The sequence below is a fragment of the Silene latifolia genome, chromosome 8, assembly GCF_048544455.1.
Source record: "Silene latifolia isolate original U9 population chromosome 8, ASM4854445v1, whole genome shotgun sequence".
Taxonomy (NCBI): Eukaryota; Viridiplantae; Streptophyta; class Magnoliopsida; order Caryophyllales; family Caryophyllaceae; genus Silene; species Silene latifolia.
This window is the reverse complement of record NC_133533.1, coordinates 30,256,987-30,280,577: the sequence shown is the minus strand read 5'-3', so window position 1 is coordinate 30,280,577 and position 23,591 is coordinate 30,256,987. Positions and strand designations below refer to the sequence as shown.

General features: G+C 39.6%; 2 protein-coding genes across 5 annotated transcripts; both read right to left on the bottom strand.

Annotated features, from left to right (window-relative positions):
- Nucleotides 1-6,391: 6,391 nt before the first annotated feature.
- On the bottom strand, nt 6,392-13,736 carry LOC141596674 (U-box domain-containing protein 33-like). 3 transcript variants are annotated; one of them, XM_074416899.1, is made up of 10 exons: nt 13,554-13,736; nt 12,686-12,915; nt 11,695-11,816; nt 11,471-11,595; nt 11,225-11,329; nt 9,964-10,297; nt 9,649-9,786; nt 8,952-9,482; nt 7,668-8,423; nt 6,392-6,840 (listed from the first exon to the last, which is right to left on the bottom strand). In XM_074416899.1, exons 2-10 carry the CDS (start codon nt 12,873-12,875, stop codon nt 6,649-6,651), a joined length of 2,493 nt encoding a protein of 830 aa, XP_074273000.1. In that variant the 5' UTR covers nt 12,876-12,915; nt 13,554-13,736; the 3' UTR covers nt 6,392-6,648. The 3 variants fall into 3 exon arrangements, with proteins under 3 accessions (XP_074273000.1, XP_074272999.1, XP_074273001.1); XM_074416898.1 differs by having other exon boundaries at nt 13,397-13,684; XM_074416900.1 differs by lacking the exon at nt 13,554-13,736 and adding an exon at nt 13,397-13,468 and having other exon boundaries at nt 12,686-12,941.
- Nucleotides 13,737-17,949: 4,213 nt separating this feature from the next.
- LOC141596675 (U-box domain-containing protein 33-like) lies at nt 17,950-22,629 on the bottom strand. 2 transcript variants are annotated; one of them, XM_074416902.1, is made up of 8 exons: nt 22,464-22,629; nt 21,835-22,004; nt 21,173-21,294; nt 20,915-21,036; nt 20,273-20,377; nt 18,974-19,295; nt 18,618-18,761; nt 17,950-18,300 (listed from the first exon to the last, which is right to left on the bottom strand). In XM_074416902.1, exons 3-8 carry the CDS (start codon nt 21,218-21,220, stop codon nt 18,046-18,048), a joined length of 996 nt encoding a protein of 331 aa, XP_074273003.1. In that variant the 5' UTR covers nt 21,221-21,294; nt 21,835-22,004; nt 22,464-22,629; the 3' UTR covers nt 17,950-18,045. The 2 variants fall into 2 exon arrangements, with proteins under 2 accessions (XP_074273003.1, XP_074273002.1); XM_074416901.1 differs by lacking the exon at nt 22,464-22,629 and having other exon boundaries at nt 21,835-22,126.
- Between the last annotated feature and the right edge of the window lie 962 nt (nt 22,630-23,591).

Here is a 23,591-nt window from a genome sequence, read left to right as displayed (position 1 = left end):
TTTCCTTTCTCTAGTTTTCGAAGCGTTTTCTCTCTAATTTTCGAAGCGTTACTCGGCGTAACACTTTCTTTCAAGGTAAACAAACAAATTCTTCCCCAACTTTTATTTGTTAATTAATTGTTGCCACCATGTCTTCTCGCGATGCTCGCCTAGTACCTCAACTCCGGGGCGAACCGTCGATCCCGATGAACAGAGCCACTGGTTGTCACCCCGATTAGGGTTCGGGGGCCGCAAGTCGCCTTCTCCTGAAATTGATGAGAAATTTTTGGAGGATTTTGATGATGACGATGATGAAAAGACCCAATCCGATTCAGAGAGGCCGCATTACTTGTGGCACGGCGAAGCCTGCTCGATTAAACCCGATCGTGTTTGGACGAACAAGTTCGCTAGTGTCTCCGGGCCTGAACTTTTTGAAGACCATTACTCCTTCGGCAGGGGGTATAGAATTATTGTCCCCGAGGGTGATCAGCGATCTGTTGCCCTCCCGAAGTTTGTATCGGCGTGTATATTAGACACCTGGAGTATGGGCTCCGGTTTCCTCTTAATGAACACGTCGCGGCCATAATTAAAGCCATGAATGTCGCCGTGGCACAACTGCATCCGTTGGCAATCAGGACGATTATTGGCTTCGTATGGTTCTGTCTCTTTAAGGGGGAGGCCCCAACGGTGAACCTTTTCCGCCGGCTCCACCATTTTCGGCAGACTACCCTAGGCGGCACGGGGTGGTACAGCGTGCAGACCGAGCCGGGTTATGTGACCGTCTCCAAGCTGACATCTTGTAAAGATTGGAAGGGGCGGTGGGTATATATCGAGGTTCCGGAGGACTATCCACTGTCCCGGTCCTTCCAGCGCCGCGTCAATTTGCGGTGTGAGAGTCAGGGGGAGCATGAAAGATATTGTAATACTCCGTATTTATGAGTCTTTGGGTACTCTATCGAGTAGGCCTTACTCTGTCGAGTAAGGGTGAGTTGCGTTTTAAAATAGTTTCTGACCTGTTGGGTACTCGATCGAGTAACTAGGATACTCGATCGAGTAAGGGGGCACTCGATCGAGTACCTTAGCTACTCGATCGAGTAGCTCGGTTAGCGAGTGATAATTCGACGGGTTTTGTTAATAACACGGATTAATATATAAATCTTTCCGTCACTTTCATAATACACTTTTACAAACCTAATAACATTAAAAGGGAGATTCAAGTTCCGTTCTTCGCATTCATCCGTGTTGTTGACAAATCCCGGAGCTTGAGAGGTCGGATTCCATCGTTCTTTATACCTTTGTGATCCTTGCGTCGAGGGTAAGATCTACATACCAATTCTATAGTATTTCGTCAAGTTTCGTTAAACCCTAATTTTGGGATTGGGGGTTTTGTGTTAGTTTTGTGATTGTTAGTAATTATGTGATTATATGTTAGGAGGAGGATTCGTAAAAAAAGGATTTGTGATACAGCTGTTGAGACTGTCTGATTGTGTTGCTGTTCCAGGTAGGATTTCCTACTCAGTATTAGTCCCATAATGGGATGATTGTTGATGTGTTGTGATTGGTTGTTTGATATAGTAATTGTATTGTGACGGTTGTGATTGTGATTGTGATTGTTGTCTATGGTCCTCGAGGCGTGTCCTCGGCTGAGTGGGGTCACTTGCGGGAGTGGCTTCACGCCCTAGTTTCGCCTTCTGTGGAACCCGCCACAGAAGGGATGTGCACATTAATGGACAGGGTTATCGCTCATTATGAGGAGCGGGGATTTGGTGGGTACGGCCGCGTCCCCCATCGGCGGTAAATCGGTCCAAAGGGACGATCGGTGATTGAGATTGTTGGAATTGGTATGGTTGTGTGTGTGACGCTTAAGTCGTCTGTTTATCTTATTGTTGATATATATTGAATTGTGTGATTAGTACTCGACCCGTTTAAATGTTTTAAAAACGTGGTGATCCATTCGGGGTGGTGAGCGATTATTGAGCGGTATGATGTGATGCGTATGGGATAGGCGGATGAGTCATCACGTGGCAGTTAGAAGTCTTCCGCTGTGTCAGACGATGTTTTATAGCTTTGATAGTTATAGCAGTAGACCGTCTGAGGATCTTGTATTTATTTTTATCAGTTTGGTATTGCTATGTAATCACTTTAAACTTTATTTACTTTTAAAGTTGTTTCGTTATTGTCTTATGAATATCATGCCTCGGGTAACCGAGATGGTGGCATCCTTATACCTGAGTGGTCCTGGTAAGGCACTTGGAGTATAGGGGTGTTACAGATATGTCTCCCGTAATAAGATTAAGATGGACGCCAAGAAGGTCTATCTTAAGGATGACGAAGTGCGGGCCATGAGCATGTTCGAGGCTGAGAGGGATGGCACGCCGAAGGGTTGGATGCCTCCGACGCAGATCGTCCTTCAAGACGAGCCGCTTTGTCACGTCGGCCTCATACCGGCCCTCGGCCAGGGTGAGTGGGGTCGGTATGAGGTCCACCTTTGCTTTTTATGCTTCTCTATTTGAGCCTCGGTTTACTTCTTTTGCTTAACTCCTGCTTTGTTTCTTTTGCAAATCGATTTGGCCGGGATATGTCTGTCTCCATCCTAAAAAAGTTGGGACTTGACCAGGACGGGAGAGTTGTTGAGCTGCACCCTAAGGCCGCGCCGCGTGATCGCAAGCAGGCCCCGCACGAACTTATGGAGCAGGCGTTGAAGGCAATGGATGTGGGGGCGACTCAGGCAGAGATTGGCGGTAACGTGCCGCGCCGAAAACCAAAAGCAATGTCTTCGGCGGCTACGACGTCAACTCCAATCCGGTCTCCAATCCCCGTAGTCCAAAAGGAGAAGGTGGTCGTCAATGTTGACGAGGACGTCACCGTTTTGGAGGGTCCTCCTCCTTCAAATAAGAGGAAAGAGACAACGCCTGCTGCTGTTGCTGCTGTTACCGAGGCAAAGAAAGAGGAGGGGTCAGCCGGCCCTCAATCCAAGAAGGCCAGGACTGGTACGGATCTAACCCATGGTTCGGATTTAGCAGGTTCCTTATACATTCCTGATGACAGGCTTTCTGATATGTCGATGAATGTTGACATGGACACTTTGTCTGGGTTTTTTATAGATCAGCCGTCGCCAGCTGTTGTTCTCACCGAACGGCAATTGGAGAGGCAGCCTGTGCAGACGGGCGATAAAAATGCCGCCGCCGACTCCTCATCCGAGAAGGTTTCCTCCGTTCAGCTCAGGGCGGATGGCATAAAGTTGGCCAAAAGGCTGGTGAAGTGGGCTGAACTAGCCGGCACGCATCTTATCGAGCAAGAAAAGCTCGTGGCTCAAACTGCCCCTACGCTCGAACGGCTTAGGCTTGAACTTGCCGCTGCTAGGAAGGAGGCCGAGAGGACGAAGAGGGACTACCTGGCCACCATGAAGGACTTCCTCGCTGAGCGAAAGCTTAAGGAGGACGCTGAGAAGGTGGTCCTGGCCGAGAGAGCTAAGGTTGAGTCTGCGCTGGCTGATGCCGCTAAGCTGCGGGAGGAGAGAAACAAATTTGAGGGCGGCTATAAGGCCATGGTTGAGCAGAGGGAAAGATGGAAGACCCTGCATTCGGCCGAGGCGAAGGAGCATAAGGGCACAAAGGCTATCCTTGCTCAGAGGGAGAAGGATATTGAGATGCTGAAAACCGTCATCATCCGAAATGTGTGCCGTCTGACGAACCAAGTCAAGATGCTACCAGGGATGCGATTAAAGAGCTCCTTCCTGAAGGCACCTTTCCGTGGCAAGATTTTGACAGGCTTCTGGATGAGAAGGCGGCTGCTGCGGAGGCCAAGGCCGCGGATGAGGCGAAGGCGGCGAAGGCTGCTCAGGAAGCTGAGCCCAAGGAGGCTCGTGATGCTAAGGTGAAGGAGGCTAGAGAGGGGGCTGAGAGGGCAAAGGCAAGTGAAGCTGCCAAGTCGTCCTCTGGGCCGCCCATCGTTGGTGATGCTCTGCTCGTGCCGGTGGCGAGCGAAGAATAAGCATAGGGAGACGGGCGGTCGTCACCAGATTCACCCGGCCCTTCGGACAGCTTCAGCTGTTCGGGGGCCAACTATTGAGTCTTTCTTCTCTGCCATCCTTTTGGCGCTTCATGTCTGAAATATTGTAATTTTTGTTGTTCCTTCTTTTTTGTTAAACTTTGGTAGGTTGTGTTTAGGCTATCCTTATGGGGACGGCCGTCGACTTGATTTTGTCTCACTTGTAAACATTTTTAATAAAGTTTGTTTATTTGCCCTCGGCTTGGCCTCGGCTTTGATCTCATTCTCCATTCAGTTGTCTTCTTACGTTTTTTTTAACATATTGAGCGCTTTTTCGTTTTACCTTCGGCTTGGCCGAGGCAGTTAGATTGCGTATCTCAACTGTACTTAAACGTTTTTAGCATATTGGTCGTGCCAATTTTTTTAGCAACATGTTGGCATGTCGGTCGCTTCCTCCTCCACTCTCGGACTGGCCGAGGTGGTCAGATTTGCGCTTCCCAACTGTTGTTGTAAACATGTTAGCATATCGGTCGTTTTTCCCCGTCACTCCCTAGACCTGGTCGAAGAAAGTCGAGATACGGCACGGCTCAACTTGGCAGTATATCAAAACCGGATGAGAAGAGCCTACAACCGTAGGGTCCATAAAAGGGACTTGAGGGTAGGAGATCTAGTCTTGAGAAAGTCGGCCGCAACCAACAAAGGAAACATCCATGGTAAGATGACGGCCAACAGGGAAGGACCCTACAGGGTGGTTGAAGAAATGAGGCCGGGGACATACCGGCTGACAGACATGGAGGGTGTGCCTCTAATGAGCCACTGGAACACAGACAACCTTAGGAAATATTTCGTATAGCGGCGGAGGTGTCCGAGACTGTTGTGGGCCTATGAAGAATGATCCAAGTTTTCCATCGAAATGCTTGTCCCCTCCGTAGTCGTACCAAAGTAGACGCCACGGCCAAAGCCGAGCAGTCACTACAAATGCAGTTGATACTCGCGAAAGCGACCAACATGCTTAGTAGACGCCACGGCCAATTGTTCCGGGTGTAATTCCGGAGCAGGATTGTGACCACTTAAGCTTGTAGAATAATGTCGTTGCTCGTGTCTTCCTTTCACTCTTTCCTGTCAAGATGAACAAACTGAGAGCTCGGCTTGGGGCCGAACGTACTCACTCCGACGCTCAAGTCAGTAAACTTAGAGAGATAAGTTGTATGTTAACTTGGCAAAGTATATTGTAGAGAGATAAGGGAGTTTATACCAGATTATTCCAGTTAGTTTCGGATCGTTTTCTCAATGAGAGATGATGAGTATTTATAGACTTTCACCTTTTGTCACGTAGTGGCCAAGTGGCATAGCAGGTGGAAAGACTGTCTTACCCTCGGCCGAGGGACCCATGACAGGCCGGCAGGCCTGGTTGACTCCATGCCGAGGGGACTGGATGTGAGTACGCTGTTTTTCCTTTGACTTGTTGTCTTTTGGCTTTGACCTTGGTCAATATGTTGACTCGGTCAGCGGGTGCAGAATATGCCCATCAGCATTTCTATTGTACCTATCTAATTGGTGTAAATCAACGATGTACATAATTAATGTTTAAATTTGTTACAAACATGAGTTCACATGCACTGGTTTATAAGGAAATAACGTAATCTACTCTTGTAAAAATTAAAAATAGCTTTAAATGCTTGTTGAAGACTATATTAACTCGATTTCCTATCATTGCCACCTACCAATTTCGGTGTGCGCGGCTGATAGTTAAGATGCCGAGTTTTATATTCCAAGTACATATGCCGTCATTATTTTTTTTGAAAAAAAAAAATTTATACCCTGTAGTTTTTAAAAATTATGTTGTGAATTTGTGGTACAATAATATTAACAAAAATACATGTAATTCATTTCCGTTGTATGTTCGATCCCGTATCTAACTGTAATCCTTCTGTAATTTTATTGTGTAATTTTGTTTTTAAAATTATGTAATTTCGTTTTAAAAATTATGTAATTTGATCACATTTACTCGCATTTGTAATTAATTCTGCGTAAATGTTATGCATTTTCTTTACACGGAATGTATAAAATTTTATCATAATATTAATTCGAAGAAGTATTCCATAAGATTATTTTATATAATTTGTTGCGACACGGAATTTAGCGCAGGTTCGAAAAGACGGATATCTGAATAATTAAATACGTTGCACACTCATGGGTTCCACCATAACCTGGATTTTCCAAAAAAAAAAATGTATTTATGACGTGGCGCGCTGTACAATGAGTATTGTCTTCTGAATTTATATAGATAAGATTGCCACTTCTCTAATCGTAGTTACTAAGTAACAGGTAATTCGATGGACCTATGGTTATGACTTATGAGAGGTCTTAAGACTTAAGTTATGACGGTCTTAAATAAGACCAATTAATAATGCTACTATTGTGTAGTAAACATTGAGATCTATTGATTTATATGTTCGTGGTATGTGAAATGGTCATGATTGTCAATAATGTACTAGTAGTACATTTCATTAACTAATTAGAGCACATATAAGCTAGACGGAATGAATCGTGGCTACAACAATACTACGGAGTACTTCATTGTCTTAAAAGCTCCGGCCTGTTTCTGGGTCACCAGAAGACAAGAATGACTAATGAGGGAAGTGAGATTTGTTATTTGTGACGTTGATATATAATTTCCTAGGCACCTGGGTGTGGTTGTAGCCACTCCTGAATCGCAGAACGAAGAGCACGGTTAGGAATAAGGTTGTGATTTGCAAGTTTGACATTAGTCATAGGTGAGCTGTCATGGCCACTATCGAGCCACCCTCGTATAGCTTCCGCTTCATATGTAAAACCGTCTGCAGCAATATGTGGATCCTCCATAATCTCCTGCAAGTTCAACCGAGGTTTAAGCACATTCTAAATGAAATCATCATAAAAGGGAAAAAATTGGGACCGAAAGATTGAAAACCCAAATTTGGAACATCGTCATAGGGTCAAACTACAAGAGCTTAAGGTACATTTGTTTTGGAACTTGAAATTTATCAAGCTTACTCGTGCATTTTATTTTCATCACGTCTTTGTTATAAGGTCGTCTTACCTCGGTCTGACAAACTAACACGACCCGGATTTTACCCAGATCCAAATAACCTCACCTGAAACTCGATTTAGGGTCCTAAACATAAAACAAACAATGATGTGAAACCCAAATTGACCTAATCCAACCTGAAGGTGACCCCATAATTTTAGATCGTATCACCCGTTGCGACGTAATCTCGCTATATCTTACAATACGGTTGCAGCCTGAAGTAACGGCCTTCATATTAAACCATAACAGGCCCTGAACTTTGTAGGGTACATGGGTCTAACATTGCTGATTTGACCCCTAAATGGCCCAAATTGACCCGAAAAGATTAAATTTAAAACTAAATCTAAGTTTATCTACATGGCAAATGCCAAAAACCTTGCCAAACACGACCAAAATGACTTGACTCCATCCCGACTCTAACCATCAAATTGAAATAACTCTATCCAAACTGATACATACTCATATGACCTGATATCAACACACCTAAACAATACCCAAAGTCCTAAACTCAAAACTCAAAATGACCTAATTTGAACTGACTTGACCCGAATGACCTGATTGTCATGGTCGAGTCTAATCCAAAAATATAGCAAAGATGGAAATATGATGAAATAAAGTGCTGACTAACCTGAAAAATAGGGCACATGAAATAAGTTGGTGCTTGGTTGCAAGATTCCAGCCGAAGCATAGATAAGCTTTGGCATGAGCTTTTCATTGGTTCAAGAACTCTCCATACATCAGACCCAAGGTCGGGACGGTTCACTCGGTTCTTATCACAGCACCTCAGAGCCATCCGAGCCAGCTGTTCAGCCTGCACAAAAGGCCAGTCCCCACCAGAAGGGTCCAACAAGGTATCAAGAGTGCCTTTAGCCAAAGCATACTCCACTTCCTTAGCTATCCCCAAGGCTGATTTTCCCGTCAATAGGCGCAACAATATAATACCAAATGAGTAAACATCGGACTTTGGTGTCAGCTCTCCGGAAGAAAGAAACTCAGGGTCCATGTATGTAAATGTGCCCTTCGGCTCAGTAAAGAACAATCTAGTTTGCTCCATCGAGGTTTCACCATTTGAGACCACGCGGCAAATACCAAAATCACTGAGTTTGGACACGAAATTGTGGTCAAGAAGTATATTTGCGGGTTTTATGTCGCCATGTATAATGCAACTAGGTCTGCTGGAATGGAGATAGATGAGGACAGAACATAACTCGGTGGCTATCCGGATTCTAGTCTGCCATGGCAGTGGGGAGGCATTATCCTTACAAACGAGTCGGTCCTCAAGGCTTCCACCGGGAAGATACTCGTAAACTAGAGCCCAAGATTCTGGGCAGGCGCCAATAAGAGTGACCATGTTTGGATGACGGAGCTTGCTTAAAACATCAACCTATGAGGATTTTTCATTACTGGTCAAATAATGTGTAAACCACTAAACCATACTGAAACTATAAAAATGTGTAAACCACTAAACAATAATGATTAAATGGTACGGAATCCAAATATGGCTCTTACTAATCCGAAACTTCTTCTAAAACACCCAAAAAGGGGGGTCCCCATGAAAAAAGTTACGAGTAGGATATTTTATGATTTTACCCGTTACTATTTTTTATTTATCATATCAAACATCTACTTAACTTGAACAATCTATAATTATTTAAAATTATACACATTTTTGTTTTGTAGATGTGTCCCCACTCCCGACACCAGTATCCTCACTTTCTGACAGAATCTCCGTGTGTGGGCACTCTGTTGGCAGAGAACCATCAACCAAATAGACAGACATCGAACTTTTAGACCCGCATAAAATGAACAGAATCTTCACACTCTATACAATGTAAACCAAAAGAAGTGAAGCAAAAACTAAAAATAACATAAAGTTGACTAAATTAGAAAGACAGTTCTTTAATATACCTACCTCTTGATTGAACTCTTGAGGACCCTGCATGCTGCCAGGGTTAAGTATCTTTATTGCCACTTCAGTGTGACGCAGAAAACCTTTGTATATGCTCCCATAGCCTCCTTCACCAATTTTCAAGGATGGGTCGAAGTAATTAGTCGCCTTCTCCAAATCTGAGAAAGAGAACTCTGAGAAAAAAACAGGGACGTGTGAGATTGATGGTCCCTCGTCAAGTTGTTTCCTTAACTTTTCAGCTTCTCTAAGAGCATTATCCCTCTCTATCTGGAGTTCATCACGCTCATTCTTGTACTTCTGCAACAACTCCACTGCAGAAAATAACTTGTCTTCCAACTCCTTGACAGAAGAATTCGATTCCTCGATTAGAGTTTCAAGCGATAACTTCTGATCCATTGTCTCGTGCAGCTCATGTGAAACTTTAATCCAGAGGTTTTTCGTATTTTCAAGTTCCTCTTTCGCTTTAGCAAGGTTTTCCTGTGATGCTTTCCTTAGTCTTAATTGCTCATAATACAATCTTTCGGCCTTTTTAGCCTGCCAATTTCACAGAAAAAAAACCCGACTTTGTTGGTCAATTTGTATTGATGGGATGGAGGGAGACCCTTTAATACCCACTGTCTACCCACAGCAATATAGTTTAGTATACCCTCCATCAAAGGAGATAAATTTTTTTTATGAAGAATTTAAATCTTAATTCTACCTTACAAATTGTATCTAGAGCCTCTTTCTCAGCTTTCCGACGTCTCATTGATTCCTCAAAAGCTTCTCGACGTGCATTTTCAGCTTCTATCATGGCATGCTCAAGTTGATCATACAGATGATCATTTATACTGCTTTCCTGTTGGAGCAAATCAACAAATTAACGAATTTAGAAGGTTATCCAAATTCAAATTAGATGTTTTAAAAAGGCCCTATCAGGTTGTTGCGAGAGGAATAATTGATGTTAATACACCAGTAACTGTCAGTTTTCTCATTCTAAAAACGTTTAGAAAAATCACGAATGATGGGTCCATACCAATACACTAGGAGGTGAGGATGACAGGTTCTTATCCAGAGACTGAGGTAAAACCAGTAATTCCTGACCAGGTTCTCCGGCATCACTACTGACAAACGACAGTCTGGATGAACCCAAAACTGAATCAACTTCTGTTGAATGGACAGATGACTGGGAAAAACTGACCCTTGAAGAATGGCCGTAGTCTTCAGAAGCACCTTCATTTCCATCAAAATCAAAAAATCTCGATCTCGAAACTAAATCTTGACTTGGACTTAGTACATCAAGTTGATTACTATTTGGGTTATTTGACAGTTTCTCTTTATTATCCAAAATTGAATGCTTGACACCTTCTCTGCAACCAAGGTTTTGTTAAAACGAATCAGAAAACTCAAAGGTCTGAAGAGAAAATAAAAATGTCAGCTCAAGATATGACTTATTCTGAATTTCGAATTATGGGCCTCATAACCCATATAAGCAGGCTATTAAAAGTATGAGAACAAAGCTGTGAAATAGGCTTCAAATATGATAGAAATCTGAATAGTCTCATAAAATTCTAAGATCGAAACTTCTGTTTTTGTTCAACTAACTCATATAATTATCTCATCCCCAGATAATAAGGCGAAGTTGAAGAAACTGGAGGAGTGATTATACTAAAATCGTGACTAATACTGTTAATTTGTTGTTTGCAGTTTATCAATGAGAAGAAACTTTCAATTGACTGACATGCCAAAGTAAAGCCGAAAGGGTTCACGTCCTTGGGCCAATAAAGAGAATGGCCACAGGCACAAAAATGCGAAGTCCCTTTCGATTTACAGGGCCAACCAGTCCCCCAAATTCTGAAGGAAATAAGAGAATTGAGGAAGCCTAAAGCCCGGACAAGTGAAACACTTTCTGTATAAGGTTAAGTTACATGAGAATCAAAGTTTCTATTTTACACGTTCTCGACTCTCATCACAGATCCATCACAGATGGACAAAATGAACTTGTATTGAACTATGGTCTAATAAAGCCCTTCATAATCACAAATAGGCATTCAGCAGACCAAGTCTCTGGGACAGTAAACGAGCTCAATACACAATAAGGATAAAATATGGCGTATATATATGTGGCCAACCAACCAGTAAAATGGTTAAGACATACATGCTTCATTTGTAAAATTGTGACATCACAGTATAATCAAGAGAGCTTTAAGATCTCTTCACACAACCAAAGTAATCGCCATTGACTTATTTAAAAGAAGTGAATGTAACAAACAAACAAAGCAAAATTGAAAGGTTACCTCGTATAGATTAGATAACCTTTGCATACAAACCAGATGTGACAGTAATCAGGCGCGTGGTTGCGCACATATATGGCCTTTCTTGACTTGGGTTCCACCATTTTCCTTCAGTATAATTGATGGAAAAATATCAAGGATTATAAAAATTTAGTCATCCGTATTAAAAGTAGAATAGCAAGATACAATTACCAGATGCTAAAAATTGAAAACACCTATAGAGAAAGTAGGCCTCGACCTTACACCCACCTCGAATACGAACGATCTGTAGCCGCACCCATGACAAGTATCCCTATCCTTTGCTGAGATATAAGCTCCACTATTCCCTGCTCTATGGTCGAATCTGTTTCTATATGTACTTTCTCAGCACGTCCCTACCAAAATAGTTACATGAAAATTCCTAGTCAGTGAAAATTAAATGGATAGATTATGTTTTGTGGCTTGCTAATATGAAAAGTAAAAAGAAACTATACCACAACTTGAGTACACAACTTAAGATAAGAATCTAGAATATTGATCATTTCTTGTTGTTCCTTCTCCCTAAATGCCTTCAGTTCCCTCTCTCCCACTTGATCAGCTGGAAATTTTCCGCCCACTACAATCACACAACAAGAGCAGCAAGAGAGCAATGAACTATACATACAGACCCAAAGTACAAAACAAAGAGCATCCAAATGAAAAGGCATCTCATTAAGGTATGTTTGAAAGTAAGTATCTGAAACCAGTGTAAGGGAACTGACAATAAAGCTACAAACTCATCAAGTAAAGAAAAATTAAACATTCTGATGATCACCTTACAAACATGCTCTAATTTTATGACTGACTGAAATATACCATACTAAAACTTGTCGACATAACAGGAAATTACCAAAACCAAGCATGAAAAAATTTACACCCTCCGCTTCACTAAATTAGCACATTTGACCCTATCTTTTACCGAGAAAAAGTCAAACGGAGCTAATTGAGTGAGATAAATGATGAGTAAACAAAAAGGTTAACAGAACATCACTAGCTGCAGTGGCAAAGCCAGGATATATTGTTAGGGGAGCGAAGAATCTCAGAGGGGCCAAACAAGTAATGTCATAACATAAACCTGAAAAAAATCGGAAATTTTTACTAAAACTTTCGAATTTTTCCTTGGCCAGCTGGGGCAAGTGCAGACTATAAGGTAATGAACCGAAGAAGAGTAGAAAACATACGATCAATGCATTACAGCTATTAATCTCGATATATAATGTCATGAAACTAAACATTTGGAAACCAAGGAACACCAAAACAACAACACCAACAGGCTCCCGTCCCCCAGCACGAGGGGGGTCGAATGTATGCAGCCTTACCCTTGTGCTAGCAAGTGGCAACACAAAAAGGCTGTTCGGAAACCAAAGAATATCAATTTAAAAAAAATACCATAAAATCACAGCATTTAGCAAGAGCAAAGTCTAAGATGTAAAGAGCAGTAATTACTTGGCATTGGAATCATTTTCGCCGGCACATGAACATAAACAATGCAGATTTTCTTCCCCTTTGAGTTATGCAAAGCCCATGTGAGTGTTGACTTGCTTTGCTTCACTTCTTTCCCAACTGCCACAAATATCTTATCATCCACAATCTCTTCTCTTCTGGGTTCCACCATACTTTCTCCCCTTGATCCCATTCCTACAGATGCATCAATTTCTGGGCTTCTCCTACCACACCTACATTCAATTTCAATCACTCACACCTAAAACAACAACAAAAACCCGAGTTCACCAATGATTTGGGGTCGGCTAACATGAATCATACGACGGAATTGCCCCTTTCCCAAAACAGAATTCTACAAAAACAAATCCAAAAACCCAAGCTCGCGAAATGATTTGGGGTCGACTAAAATGAATCATACGACGAAACAGTCCCTTTCCCAAAATAGAATTTTACATAAAATAAGCAAAGATTGCAACTTTACTCCTACTACCTCAAATTAAGATAAACCCAATTAATCCTACAGCTTCAATAATCACAAACACTGACAATTATATAATGATTTGATGAACTACAATTATGGGTACATTACACAACAAGATAAAGTTAATTTCTATGGAAATTCAACACAGATTCAACTAACTTCAAGTAAAAAAAGAGTTTTTTTTATAGTAATAAGTCAAAAAGTAAATGACATAAAATTAGTAAATTACAGACCTTTTAGAGGTAAAAGAGATAAATTGTCTTTAACCCAAAAACCAATGTAGCAAGACAACGAAGAAGATAGCTTTATATCATCATCAAATCATATATCACTCTCTAATTAATTCAACAAAAAATATAATTTGGAATAAAACTAAAATAAAAAAGATACCAATTTTGAAGATGTTTGACTGAAGAGAGTTGACAAAGTCTATGATGTCGTCAACCTTTGTTTATTTTTTGTTTTGTTTCATGTTTTTAGAGTTTTAATTGTGATACTCCCTCCATAAGAATTCTGTGATTAAGAATTAATGAAATTGATGTGTGGTGGGATTAGTGTCATATATGAGGTGACGAATCAAATAATGGTGGTGTTTAACTATGATTGTACTAAGTTAAGTATTTTAGGGGGTGTTTGGTTCAAGCATTGTAGGTATAAGGTATGGGTTTGGAATGAGCTAAACCCATACCTTGTGTTTGGTTCACATTTTTTGTAATTTGATACCCATACCTCAAACCCATGAGGTATGGGTTTCTCATACCCAAGGGGGGAGGTGGGTATGAGAATGATACCTTGGGTATCATATCAAAGAAGTGTTGGGGAGAAAATTAGCATTAAAAAAAATTATTTTTTCCTCACAAAACTAAATATATCACTATAATTTTTTTTTCTCGAATTCTTTTTTTTTTCCCGTGAAAAATACAAACGATGATTTTTCTTGAACATTTTTAATAATATTTAAGAATAGAAGTATTAAAATATCAAAAAAAGATTAAAATATGTACAAAAAACTATATTCAAGTTTTTAACTAATTAATATATGAAATTTTATAGGAGAAAAATAATACATAAGTAAATGGTACAATGAATAATAATAGACGTACAAAAAAAAAGTTCATTCCTCATTCCGGAGTTGAACCAAACATAAGCTATCAGGAATGGAGTTCCAAACCCATACCACCCTGGTTTGATTCCTGATTCCATACCGATACCTTTATGCGAAACAAACGCCCCCTTAATGATATGGGTAATTAGGATTCGATGGGAATGAGAGAGACTCGTGTAAGTATTTGACAGTTGTTAAGTTATCGTATTCTTTTTAAGGAAATTGTAATATATTGGCATATAGGTCAGAGTATACTTTATTTCATTTATTCTTTTTTTTTTTTTTGAGAGGAAAAGACGTGATTTTATTTATTCCGAAATAATCAAAGCGTTCGACTCTACAAGCTTAACAGCCACCTCAGGCCAACCCATATTCTTTCTAGTCGAGTAAACAAGGGGAGGAAGGTGTGCCATAAATGAGCTAGTTGGTTACCTTCCCTCCCAACAAAACTAAACTCAATGTTCACTCTCCGTATCTGAAATCACTCCCCAAATATAGGTAGCTTCATGGAATCAAACTCGAGGACATCTCAAGGGAGCTCCATTTATTGTTGACGTAATATAAATAGATTTTTTACTAATTCTAACAAATGTCCGTTATACAATGTACTCCCCTCGCCCCGGTCATTTGGTTATTTTTGGTTTTGGCACACATACAAAGGAAAGAAGAGAGGGCCTATTATAATTAGGTAAGGTATAAAATACCTTAAGAAAAACAAAAGACTATTAACTTGTACTAATAGCATTAAAACTGAAAGTCTGAAATAGGGCTAAGCTTTAATATGCTATCAAAAGCCCAAGCCCTATACCAACTGCTCTCTCCAACGTTCAAGAGAGCATCAAGGGATTTATATCCCTTGCTTTATTTGCCATTATTTGATTGCATTGTATATTCGTTACCGTAAATAGAGTAATTAGCTGTAAATATAAATAGCTTGCTTTACCATGTAAATAACACAAGTTCAGTGATAAATATCAATAATACATCGATATACAGTTTCTAACATGGTATCAGCCGTCTAGGTTCTTCTTTCATTCGATCTCGATTCATCGTCACAATGACAAACCCAAACGATACCCAAACCACAGAAAGCAACCAATTAATCGATTCCTCCAAAAACCCGGTTTATCAGTATGCTCACATTGAAAATCCCGGAATTAAAATCTCACAAACCGTGTTCACAGGCCATAATTATGACAAATGGGCGCAAGACTTTCTTCTTGCTCTTTTAGCCAAAGGCAAAAGTGGTTATGTTGATGGCACAATCCAGAAACCAGCCACCACCGCCGCCAATTTCGAGTCCTGAAAGTCACAAAACGCTCTTGTGACTGCGTGGATTTTTAATACAATCGACCTTCCTCTCAAGCGATCGATCTCGAAACGAACCGAAGCACAACAGGTATGGCTCGACATCCGTTCTCGTTTCTGTCAAAACAATATAATGATGCCCGAATATATCGACTGCAGGCCGATCTCTTAGCATGCCGACAGGGACCCACAGAGACGATAATGGCGTGATAACAGGAACACCAAACCTCACACTGACGATCCTAATCGACCCTACTGTATAGCCTGTCGTCGCTTTGGACATCTTTATCCGGTCTGTTTTCGAGTCACAAGCGATTTCCCCGACTGGTGGGGGGAACGTCCACGAGACTGAATCGTTATAAATGAGAAAGACATGAGTCGCACAGTCATACCCGATGTCCAAGGTAGAGCTCGATATGAGCAGCTTAAACAAACCTCGTCCACTTCGACACCGCGTGCACACATGGTGGCTGGGAAAGCCCCTGAACACGGCTCTGCTCATATGGCCTCTGGAAAAGCTCTTAAACACGGCTCCAGTTCAGCATCTCATCTTGATAAGGTCGACCTCAACACCCTTCATCCCACCGAGCTTGATGTTCTGGCCAAGCTATTAAAGGCGCACCAAAACTCTTCTGCGGACCGTCTCAATGGTAATATCTCGTCCTCTTCTCCTTGGATTATTGATACCGGCGCGTCTCATCATATGTCCGGTTGTCGTTCTTTCTTTACTAATTTAAGAAGCATTCCACCATTGGCTGTGGGATTGCCTAATGGAGATTCCACATTAGCCACACATGTTGGTGATATTTCTTTTTCAACACGTTTAATTTTACACAATGTCTACTTTGCCGAAAATTTAAATTGTAATTTAATTTCCGTCTCTACTCTTTTACATGATGACTCGCTTATTATTCAATTTTCGCATAAATTGTGTCTATACAGGACCGTTCCTCGAAGACGGTGATTGGTGCGGGTGAACAAGTCGATGGGCTTCATTTTTTGACAGGGGTCCGGAATCCAACTCCTCGTATTCACGCAGTCGACATCACCAATTCTCATGAAATGTGGCATCGGAGGTTGGGGCATCCCTCTTCAACTACGTTACGTTTTCTGCCGTATTTTAATAAGACTAAAACTGAATTTTCTAGTACTACTTGTGATATTTGTCTACGAGCTAAACAAACTCTTGCCCCTTTTCCTTTAAGTTCTAGTATTGCGAACGGTATTTTTGATTTAATTCATTGCGATTTATGGGGTCCATACTCTGCTAATGCTTCGTGTGGATCACAATATTTTTAACTATCGTTGACGATTTTTCCCGCTCGACATGGGTTTATTTACTACGACGCAAAACCGACACTCGAAAAACTTTGACAAATTTCTTCGCCATTGTAGAACGACAATTTCAAAAGAAATTAAAATTTTACGAAGTGATAATGGCACCGAATTTACTTCCTTTCACGATTTTTTCCTTGAAAATGGCATTTTATTTCAAACCTCCCAAGTTGACACGCCTCAACAAAATGGGAGAGTCGAACGCAAACACCGACACATTTTAAACGTCGCCCGTGCTTTACTTTTTCAAGCAAGTTTACCTATCTTTTTTTGGGGTGAATGTATCCTAACCGCCGTTTACCTTATAAATCGAACCCCATCTTCCATTCACCACGGGAAAACTCCTTACGAAACCCTTTTTCAAAAACCACCACCAATGAACCATCTTCGAACTTTTGGGTGCCTATGTTATGCTCGAAACATAAACCGTTCCAATGACAAATTTGCTCCTCGAAGTACTAAGTGCATTTTCGTGGGGTACCCCTTTGGCAAAAAAGGGTGGCGCGTATACGACTTGGATACAGGAACTTACTTTTCATCTCGAGACGTCATATTTATCGAAACTGAATTCCCATACCAAGCCCTACATCTCGAATCCCCTTCCTTCATTGACGAGCCCACTACCACCATCGAACTCGAACCCATATCAACCCTCCAACCCCCCAACATAAACGACCCAACACCACTTGACCCCAACTCGCCATCCACCACTCCCCCTGAGACCGAACCACCTACTGCCCAGCCCAGCCAAACCGCCTAACTCATTTATCCCGAGAATCGAATAAATTTATGGAAAATGTTTATTTAAAGAACAGAAAATTTAGTAAAATATAGAAATTAAATTCCTCTAATCTTTCTGAGCAATTTTCAGGCAGAAGTTAAGAGATTTCAAGCACCAATGAGGAATTATTGTAACCGTATATTTCTTTTTGGTTTCTGTACAAAAGTTTGAATCCTAGGTATCGCGGTATTACAGGCTTAGAACGTATATATACAACTATACTAGTAATACCATGAACATCCTTGCGATTACTTCAAACATCATCCTCCCATACAATCACATATTAAGAGCATAGTTAATTGTTAATCTACCCTCTCAGCAAAGATTAGCTAAAATTATACTCCGTAGAAGCTTTAGGGTTGTCTGAACTTTTGAAACAGCTCCAAAGTAGACCTTAATTTGTCTTCCAACTCTTCCGCCATGGCATTAGATTTATCAGATTGACTTTTCAGTAATGAATTCTGATTCAGGGTAATTTGAAGTTGTTCTAGGGCCGTGTCTCGCTGCTGCTTCGTATTTTCTAGCTCTTCTTTGGCCTTAGCCAACTCTTCTTCAAGCTTTTTCCGTCTTCTCAATTCCTCATGGAAGGAATTCTCCGTTGCAGTTGCCTGTGAATAGGCACATTGACAAGTATTTTAGTCAGAACAGTTCGAAGTATGGATCTGAAGATTATTACTTCATCCATCTCAGGAAGATAAGTAAATGGTTAACGAGTGTGAGATAACTGAAAAAGAAAAAGAATCACTCTTTCGGAGTACTTAAAAGAAGCAATTTTTAGTGGACAAGAACAAGATCTATTATCAAGCATGTGTGAGCCTACTGAATGCTTTCAAACCAAGATTACAAGTACCGCCTCTCCGCAACTTTATCAGCTAAGCTAAGTCACATCTGGAAAAATGAAGTCAAGTATTCAGAACAGCTTTACCTTGGCAATAGCATCCGTTGCTTCTTTCTCTGCCTGGTGTCGCCTATATGACTCTTGAAATGTCTCCTGCTTTGCAATTTTAGCGTCTGCTATAGCTTGCTCTAGTTGATCAAGCAATGACAATGAGTCCTTCGTACTCATTTTCTGTTTTAAGTTTGATGACCAATATCAGCAATTTAGAAGCATGCGTAACAAAATGAGTAAATTACACAAGGCAACTTTTTCAAGAACGCTTTTTTCACAAGTAATAAATTTGTCATAGTTTCGTCAAATTGTCAGTTAGTTAATTAATTTTATTTTAAGCAATAAAAAGCCGTTCTTGTTACCGAATTCAAACACCCTTGTATGATGCTTACCAGCAGATTCGCCGACTGTGAATGATGTCGTTTTTCCTCACGTCTTGGAGGCAGTGAAAGTGACCTAAATGGTGGCTCGTGATCTTCAGTTTTTGATATAGGTAAAGGCGTTGATTCTGTAGCTGTCTCAGAAGACTTTGAAAATATGGATAAATGGGAAAGGCTAAATGTGGAAGATTGATCAACATCATCGAAACTCTCTTCAGAGTTTACCCTACTAATGTTACCGGACCATCCACTACTAGATGGAGTCAATCTAGGCTTGAGAGCTATCTGTCTGTCTTCTAATTTATAGTTTAGTTGTGGTAATTTGGTACCTTCCCTACATGCAGATAATGCTGAAGTTAGAATAACTAGATTTAATACGGAAGAAGAAAATCATGAGACCAACTCTTACGAAATTCAGGTACTGAGATTCTGCACCATTACTCACATTCATAGAGAAATATTTTCTGGCCATAAACAACAGGAGTGTTTTAACTAGGGGTGTAAACGAGCTGAGCTGAGCTCGAGTTCGGCTCGAATTTTTTAGCTCGAGCTCGGGCTCGGCTCAAAGCTCGTCGAGCCTAAAAAACGGAGGCTCGAGCTCGGCTCGGGAAAAGCTCGAGCTCGGCTCGAGTTCGAATCGAGCTCGTTTTGTCATTATATAATTTCACTTTCTCACTTTTAAGTCTAATAATAATCAAATATAAATATTTTTGAAAGACAACTAAATTATAAAATACTAAAAAATATTATATCATAATATACTTATATAAATGACTAAATAACATCTAATTTGAAATAAACATAATACTACAGCATAAAGATTATACAAAAAAAAGTTATAAACGAGCTTCCGAGACGAGCCTTGCTGAGCTCGGGCTCGTATTTATCCAAGCTCGGCTCGAGCTCGTTTTGACCGAGCACGAGCCGAGCTTTGACCGAGCCGATTCCGAGGGCTCAACGAGCCGGCTCATATCATTGACAACCCTAGTTTTAACCCAATTACTTAACCGACTTGGGTAAAATAATGGCAGTTGTTTAAGGGTGAGTTATGGAAATTTTAAAGCTCAACTTGTGGTCCTCACCGAAAGATGGTTTAACCCAAAGCTTTGCCAAAACGGACATAATCGCAAAAACAGCTGCATCCATACTACAATTTCAGGGTTTGCAGTCCATCAATGCACAGAAGTGTATAATTTTGGTGTTTGCAAAACTGTAACTGTTCTTGTAAGGTTGTTACAGAACCATAGAGTTCTCTAATATCGTAAAAAGGGATATGCCTGTACGAGGGAAGTCAGGGAACAAATGTTGCACCTTGTATAGATTAGACGCGTCTTGCAGACGAACCAAATATGGCAGAAATCAGGTGCACATTGGCGCACATAGTTGGCCTTCTTAGATTTTGGTTCCACCATCTTCCTGAAATTGAAATTTAAACAAGTAAACAAAAGTTTTATTGCTTCAAGCACAAAAATCGCCAGAGATCATGAAAAAACACGACGCTTTGATGTAATATTTTCCTTCTTATTAATCAAGAACAATGATTTCGTTTTCAATGGAGTTAAAATTCATTATCCGTTGGTTCTGGATATGATGAAATCAAAATGGCCTGGCTCTCTAAAGTGGTTAAGCATCTTTTTACGGTGATGTTGTCGACACAATTTTCATTACGAGTCATATTGAGACAACCTCTTTGTGTCATTTGTACAGGGGTAAGGTCATGTACGTCTGACCCTCGTAACCCCGCCATTTACGGGAGTACTTGAGGCACTTGGCTAATGTTCTTTAATCCAGAATCCAGAATCCAGAACTCACTATAAATTAGAAAGGACGGAGTGAAATCAATGAATTCAACCAAATCAACACAAAAGCAAATATGAATGCATATGACTTTCTTGCTTGAAGAGCATAAGCTAAGTACGGAAGAATAAACCAGTACATTAACATCAGACTCACCTTGAGTATCTATCGTCAGCTGCTGCTCCCATCACCAGCCTCTCAATCTTGTACTGAGTTATGAGTTTCATTAGTCCGTTTTCTACTGTTCTCATTTCAATATACAGTTTCTCACCTTGAACCTATCAATAGAGAGGATTTGAACATAAGCAAACACTTTGGCAACAGGCATCCATCCACAAAAAAAGTGCGTAAAGATAACACAAAGATTGCATACTGTGAACTAATAGAGATTCAACAAGAAATATGATAGACTACCCCAGCTCTTGTACAAATGCGAACATATTCGTCCAGTATATTGTTCATATGTTGCCTTTCCTTCTCTTGGTGTGCCCTTACTTCCCGCTCTGAAAGTAAGCTTAGGGGGAAATTCCCACCCACTGCAAGAGAAAATACATTAGACAGATAAAAAAAAATTATTTTGTAAGCTGGCAACTTAGGTCTTCGATGGATAAGATATAATTCAAAACGAAAACAATTGCAACTGTTGTCAAGAGTACTACTCAAGAAAAAAAAACAAATGAGTATCATACAAGGGATAGGGTGATTTTAGTGTTTCATAAATAGCTAGCTCAAGACCTCAATGGGCTCAATCTACACCCAAGGCCATCATATTAAACTGTTGTATCGGCCGTGATCATGGTAACATTCGCGATAACATACAATGAACTGGTGATGTATCCTATAGCGGCTAGTTTTATTTGGTCACCCAACCAATCCATCCCACTATTAGTATATATCTCGGCCTAGGATTGGTAATATCGGTCAAGTATCAACCAAGTACCAGCCAGAGAGATCAAATGTCTCTTTTACATGCTGCTGATAGCAACAGATTATGAAATGATATCGTAACAAATGGGTTATATTCCTGCAAGCAGAAAAACAGAATTATAAGGCGAGAATCGAAATGAAACACTCACAAATAGATATAGTTTCTGATGGTTGATGAACATGAACAAGACACAATTTCTTCCCTCCTGTATTTTGAAGAGCCCATACCAAAGTTGACTTACAAGCTTTCAATTTTTTACTGACTGCAACATACACTTTTTCATCAAACTCATTGTTATTACCCTCTTCTCCTCTAATTCTGCCAATTTCGGATGATAATTCATCATTAGCCATAATCAAACACCTTCTTTTACAATTAATTATTATTATTATTGCAAAAGATGCCAACTTTATCCCTCAAACATTTCATCAAAACCAACCCATTAACCCAAATAAAAAAAAATACAGCAAAAAAACAGCAAAAATTTCAAATGGGTTAATAATTTTCAACACAATCAAACAATTTATGTTGGATTTTTCAATGAAATTAAATAGTGATAATGATATGGTTGTTATAGTCAACTAGTCAAGAATATGATTTAACATTTACTGAATCATATGGAATGTTTGAAAATTATTCGAGATGATTTTATGTGATTACATTATTAGCATTAAAAGGGGTTTTTTGTCATTAAGTATGTGAAAAGATGCATATAAATGATTAAAAATGAAATAAATAAACTGCTGTGTTAAGATTGAAAAGGACATTAAATCTTACCAAAAAAAGAAAAAATAACTTTTGCGAGGCATGAATCAAGCAAAAGGCAAGAGTCCACCTTCGTGAGGCATGAATCAAATGTTGCTTAGATCTAAATTGGCTCTTGACCCACATGAATATATTTTCTGCCTTAAATCTATATGAAATCAAAATGGGGAAAAGGTCCAAGGTTTTGTGTTTGGTCTTAGGGTTCTAGTAGTGTTCTTAAATTGCAACGGTTTTCAACCGTTTGTGAATTGTAGTCTTAGGTTTTCATGAACCGTTGTAGTTGTACTTTGGCTCCGTTTGGCAAGACATTTTTGGTACCTGTTTTGACTAAAATAGTTTTTTTTTATAAAAGTTTCAGGTAGTTTATTTTTATGGATGTGTTTGGCAAATAGCTTTTTTGCCCAAATACGTTACCTGAAATGAAATGCTACCTAGAGTAGCATTTCACATTTTAGGTACCTGATTCTTGTTAATATTACGTTTTTGCCCTTTTAATTTATAATATATTAAATAATTATTATATCCCTGTACGTCATTTTACCAAAATAAGCTACATTTTCAGTTAGTTTGCCAAACAATTTTTTATATAATCAACCCTTATCACTCCTAATTTTCGATTCCTTATCAGCTACATTTTCAGGTTTCAGTTAGCTTTTCAGTTTCCAGATACCTTTTCAGGTTTCAGCTACCTTTTTAGTTCGTTTTACCAAACAGAGCCTTAGCCCTGTTCTTTTGGACTTAATTTCAGTTCTTATAAGTTCAGTTCAGTTCAGCTCTATTAAATTAAGTTCAGTTCAGTTCAGTTCAGCTTCATTCAGTTCGTTCAGTTCAGTTCAGTTTATTTCAACATTAATAATACTATTCATATTTTATATTCTTACTGTTGTTATTATTATTATTATTATTATTATTATTATTATTATTATTATTATTATTATTATTATTATTATTATTATTATATTAATCTATTTAATATTTTTATTATTATATTAATATACATTTATTATATTTATTATATTACTATTGTTTTTATTATTTTATTTATATTTAATATATTTATTTATTATTATATTATTATGATTAATGGCAATATTAGTAGTATAAAGTAATAATATTTATTATTATTATTATTATTATTAT